Source organism: Syzygium oleosum, unplaced genomic scaffold (assembly GCF_021117445.2).
Source record: "Syzygium oleosum isolate NSW1041296 unplaced genomic scaffold, Sole_v2.1 Sole_v2.08, whole genome shotgun sequence".
NCBI classification, from domain to species: domain Eukaryota; kingdom Viridiplantae; phylum Streptophyta; class Magnoliopsida; order Myrtales; family Myrtaceae; genus Syzygium; species Syzygium oleosum.
In genome coordinates, this window is record NW_026607492.1 from 3,885,248 (window position 1) to 3,890,391 (window position 5,144).

A 5,144-nucleotide genomic window follows, 5' to 3' on the forward strand; every position below is an offset into this window, starting at 1 on the left:
AAAATCTTTGTGTTTTTTGCCAATTCAGTTGTAAACATTTGGCATATGTGTCAATTCAGTCCATCCGGCCAATTTTGTCCAATCAATGCTAACGTGGATGCCGGCTGGCTAGCATACGCTAACGATAACAATTTTTAATAATATTTTATTTTACTCAATTTTTTTTATTAATTTTCTTTTCTTCCTTCTTTTTTTTTAGGGCTCCGACAAGGGCCGCGAAGCCCTTGCTGGTTGGGGGCGAAGTCAGCCTCGCCTGCGGTTGGCGATGCCTTAGCCGCCTTCGCTCACATCACCAGGGCCTCGCCGACCGAAGGCAAAGGTGGAAAAAGAAAAAAAAAGAAAAGAAAAATATATTAATAAAAAATCGAAAAAAAATAAAATATTATTAAAAAATTGTCCACGTCAGTGTCGGCCGACCAGCCGACGTCCACATCAACGCCGGCCGGGTAAAATTGGCCAAATGGGCTGAATTGGCCAAAAAAAAAGATTTATGACTGAATTAGTACAATTACAACAGGTTTAAGACTTTTTGGTAATTTTTCCTTGTTAATTTAATGTAATATTCCGTCTATTATGTGTTGCTCGAGTGAGCTTTCATCGACCAATCCATTACACATTTTCTCTTCTCCTGTTGTAATTATTGGTTATCTTAATAAGCAACTAATACTTTTTTATGGCTAAGTATCTGTTCGTTCGACTTAGAAAAAAAAATGCAAAGGAGCTAAGCAACCAACTTGATAAATGCTCATAAAATATAGATATTGCACTAATATTATTTAGGGGTTCTTCTTCTTCTTCTTTTCTTATCAAGAGACATGTTGGAACTCGAAAGCGATCCTCAAACAAAACCGATAAGTTACATACCGGCACATGGAAGGTCAGCAGAAGACAAAATATAAAATTTAGTGATGGAGGATGTTGGACTCCATGCAGCCATAGCTTCGACAGCAAATTGAAACCCTAACAATGGTGTCACATTCATCACGGTCACTCGTTGCCTTGACGAGCACGGCCAGACGCGAAAACCATATAAGGAAAGAAGGAAAAACAAAAGAAAACAGGAGGCTCAGCCCCTGGTATTTAGTGCTGGAGTCAAAGGTTAGACTTCGAGCCCACTGGAATGGCGAGAAGAGCCCAGCATCGAACCTTCCTCTCTCGCCAAGTCATTCGATACTTTTCCAATTCCTGGCTGTTCTGTTCTTTCTTCCCTCTCAAGAGACACTGTATAAATAAACATTCGAACCCTCCCTAATCCCACGTACACAACCTTTGAAAGTCTCATATCTTTTTGGCATACGAGGCAGAGAGAGAGAGAGAGAGAGCGCAAAGAGGAGATCGCCTTTGCAATGGCACGTTGGGTGAGGCCAGAGGTACGATGATGTTGGTCATCTTGTTTTGCTTGATTGAGTAAACTACATGTCACGCTCTTAAAAGATACGTTAGAAGATACGTTGTTTTGAGTAAGTTCATGGTTGCTTTTTACATTGATACGCATGTCCGTGTCCGTGTCCGTGTCGGTTTTACTCATTCTTTACATGTAGGTGTCTTTGCCTATACGAGCTATTACACCTGTCGAGTGCATGTCTATGTCATGTCGGATGAAGCTGGTTTTGAAGGCGAGGGCGATTTGCATCTTGGGTTGACAAGTTTTCTTTCTCCCGCCTTTGCGTTGTCAGGTGTATCCGTTGATGGCAGCGATGGCCTTTGTGACCGGTATGTGCGTATTTCAGCTCACAAGGAACGTTGTTCTGAACCCCGATGTTAGGTATGTGTCATGATCTGTACATTCGGATACTTCGCTGACAAATTTGTCTGTAATAATTGAATTTGATTCACCGACGCTAATGAGAAAATTTGTCGAATGTTATGCGCAGGATCAACAAGCTTCATCGGAGGTCGGGGGTGCTAGACAACGGCGAAGAAGGAGAGAAATACTCTGAGCATGGCCTCCGCAAGTTCCTCCGTACTCGCCCACCGGAGATCATGCCCGCCATCAACCACTTCTTCTCCGAAGATAAATGAAGAATGAAAAGCAGAAAATGAGAAATTTCAACAATGATCATGCATGCATTCTCTTTTTCTTTTTCCCTTTTTATTATACTGAGACTGTTGAATTCTGGATTTTTCTCTATGTAATCAACTGCATCTTTTTCTTGGTTACATCCATCTACTGAATTGTAATCTCTGGACAACAGCCAATTACTTAAATTCTTATGTAACTTTGAACAATGTAACCACGACGAAGAAAGCCTCTTAAGAAAATAATTTGGCATTTGATTGAAAACAAAGAAATTTTCTATAAGAAATTAATGGAGGATCACTTCTAAATTGTGGAGCTTCCATTACGTAAAGAGGAATGATTACATGACTCGCTACAGGATCATTTGTACAGTAATAATTGATATGATTTACCCTTTTATACTCTTTTTTTCGGAAGATATATGGTTTGTTATCATGCCTCTCCCAAGCTAGTGCTGTTTGTTTTCTGATCTCCAATTCTATCTCCCTGTCATCCTCCCCCCCTTATGACATCATCCTGCAATGGAGTCAAAATTCACCATTGCGAGGGAAAGATGTTTTGCTCCATCGGGCAAGAGCAACCGGGCATCTCCCAATCTTATTAATCACAGCTTCCACGGATGCATTTGGGAGAGTTTTTGGGAGATGCCTTTGCGTAAATGCAAAGGACTTCAGGTTAAAGGGTTTTGATGTAATGCAAATAGCATTTGGTAAACACTAATTGCTTTTAAGCTAAAGGGTTTTCACGAAATGTATATAGTGTTTGATAAACAATGTTTGCATAAAAGACTTTGATTTAAAAAAAAGAGAAAAAGCAAAACTTGCAATAGCGACACAACTTACACGAAGCCAGATGGTCCGGCCATGGCCATCACCAAGGTCACGCAACCCAAGACGACCGGCCGCTAAGGTCATGCAACCCAGCGCAACCTCAAGCAACCCAAATTTGGCCCTTAGAGAGTCGCCAAGGTCGCGTGACCCTAGACAAAGCAACGTTGAGGTTGTGTGACCTCAAACAAGTCACTTCTGACAAGGACGATGAGGCTCGAGTCTCGAACTCGGCCGCGATCGACTAGGGCTTGCTCGACTTCATTGATTAGGCTCGAAAGTGAGCATGAGCGTCGTTGGCAACCGTCGACAAGCCTCGACTCTTCAAATCTCACATCGACCTTCTACATTTGGCTGACTGACCATCGATCGTCAACCCTCGGTGACTGTCCCTTGATGATTAGAATTGGTTCACACCGTGCCCTTAGTTCAGAGAGAGACAATGAGTAGAGGGAGAGAGATGAACAATGCCAATATTTTAGGGTAAAAGAGGAATACAAAAAATTGGCGAGGGCAAAATTGGCATAAAAAATTTCATTAGTTATGGGCTCTAGCATTTTGAAAATGCCGAATGCCCAATGTTGATGAGTAGTGGCCACAAGAAAAAGGCCTTTGGAGGACTTTATCTAAGGAATTCGTTTTCCCAATGGGTTCCCAAAATTGTTTACCAAACACTTTTAACATTTGCCCATGGGCCTTTTAAGGACTTTGGGAATTTGTTCCCAGGCGCATCCTATGCCCTCGCCCCTCACTCGAGTCATTCCAGGCTTTCTCAATTACTACTTTACATTGCTCACGTGCAGTCCACATCTACCCAAATTTCAATAACCTGGTGCTCTTTATGTCACGAAAATAAGTATCTAGCAATAAAGGAGAGTGATTTGAGCCCACAGCACGTTCACGGAAGACTAGTGCTCTTGAAAACAATATTGTCCACTTATTTGAAGCTAGAGCCGTATCAATTCTTTCCTAAACTCCGCCCTTCTTCTCTCTATCGATACGCCAAGTGAATCTCTCGCCATCAAAGCCAAGATCCTGCGGCCGATCTAAAGGAGCATTTCATTGAACCCATTCAAGTTCCTCCTAGCCTTCGACCTTCCTCCAGGCTTCTCAATATCTGAATCAATATCATCAAAATCTCCAATACAGAGCCAGGGGCTATGCTGCAAATCTGCCATCCCCTGGAACATATCCTAGAGTTGTTGTCTATTAGAAAATTCCAGGACTGGAATAGCTCCAGGAAACAGAAATGGACCCTCCAAGTTCAAGATGAATTATTGTTGTCATCAGATAGTTGCTTGAAACAACATCAGAATGAACAATTGCATCACTCTTGCACCACAGGGCTAGGCCCCTTGAAAGACCCACAGGATCCACATAAAAACTTTTATCCATCTGCAACTGTCCCTTAAAACTTTCCAGCCTCCATTAAGGACATGAGGCAGGATTTGTATATTCAATTGAGGCTTTTCAGCTCTCGAACTGTCACGGGGGACTTCCACCCTTGACAGTTAGAAGTCAAAAGAATCATAATGACTTGGTGGCTAGTTCTGGCCAGCCACCATTGCCATTGACAGAAGTGAGCTCATCCAGTACGTCCTCCAAACCCACAGCTTCAGTTATTTTAACATTCATCAACACATCCATCTATCATTCAAGTTGTGCCTCCCTCACCCTCACCACTCTCCTAGCTCGAGCTCCAACTTTCTTCCTGCCTCTCATTTTGATTTTCTTCACACTCTCCCCTACCCAATACCTCGATAATCTCTTTCCCTACTTTTTTTAACTGCCATACCAACCTCCACGTCCTGATTGGCCTTCCTCTTCAAAGACAGTTCCATCATTGCCTGAGTTAAATGGAGTGGAACTAGAGCACCGTCATTCTCATTTCCACCCATAGAAGCCACACGCCCCGCTCCTTCTTTAGAAAATTCCACTTTGTAACCCTCCTTTGCACCCTCCTTCTCAATACCATCCTGAAAAAGAGTACATCGAATAGTCACCTTAGGAAGAAAGCTGTGAAATATCAGTCTTGAGATATGTAGAGTGAGCTCAACAGGTAAATCAGATGAGGGATTGCAGGGATTAGTTAGCTTGGAAGGTGTGTTATCAGGTTCGGAGCAGAAATGTAGTGTAATATTGTTATAATAAGTAGGGGAAGGCTCAAAGCAGGAATCAGATGAGGGCATGCAAAGATTAGAGGACTTGGAAAATATAGGATCAGGTTCAGGGCAGAACAGCGGTGTAACATTGTCAAAACAAGAGGGTTGAGGCTGAGAAGGGACATCAAATGAGGG

The 5,144-nt window shown here is 42.4% G+C and overlaps 1 protein-coding gene across 2 annotated transcripts; it reads left to right on the forward strand.

Moving 5' to 3' along the window:
- Positions 1 to 1,222: 1,222 nt before the first annotated feature.
- Positions 1,223 to 2,080, forward strand: LOC115687734 (uncharacterized). 2 transcript variants are annotated; one of them, XM_030613397.2, is made up of 3 exons: positions 1,223 to 1,370; positions 1,677 to 1,765; positions 1,875 to 2,080. In XM_030613397.2, the coding sequence occupies exons 1-3, from the start codon at positions 1,347 to 1,349 to the stop codon at positions 2,020 to 2,022; spliced, it is 261 nt and encodes an 86-aa protein (XP_030469257.1). In that variant the 5' UTR covers positions 1,223 to 1,346; the 3' UTR covers positions 2,023 to 2,080. The 2 variants fall into 2 exon arrangements, with proteins under 2 accessions (XP_030469257.1, XP_056170029.1); XM_056314054.1 differs by having other exon boundaries at positions 1,343 to 1,464.
- Positions 2,081 to 5,144: the final 3,064 nt, after the last annotated feature.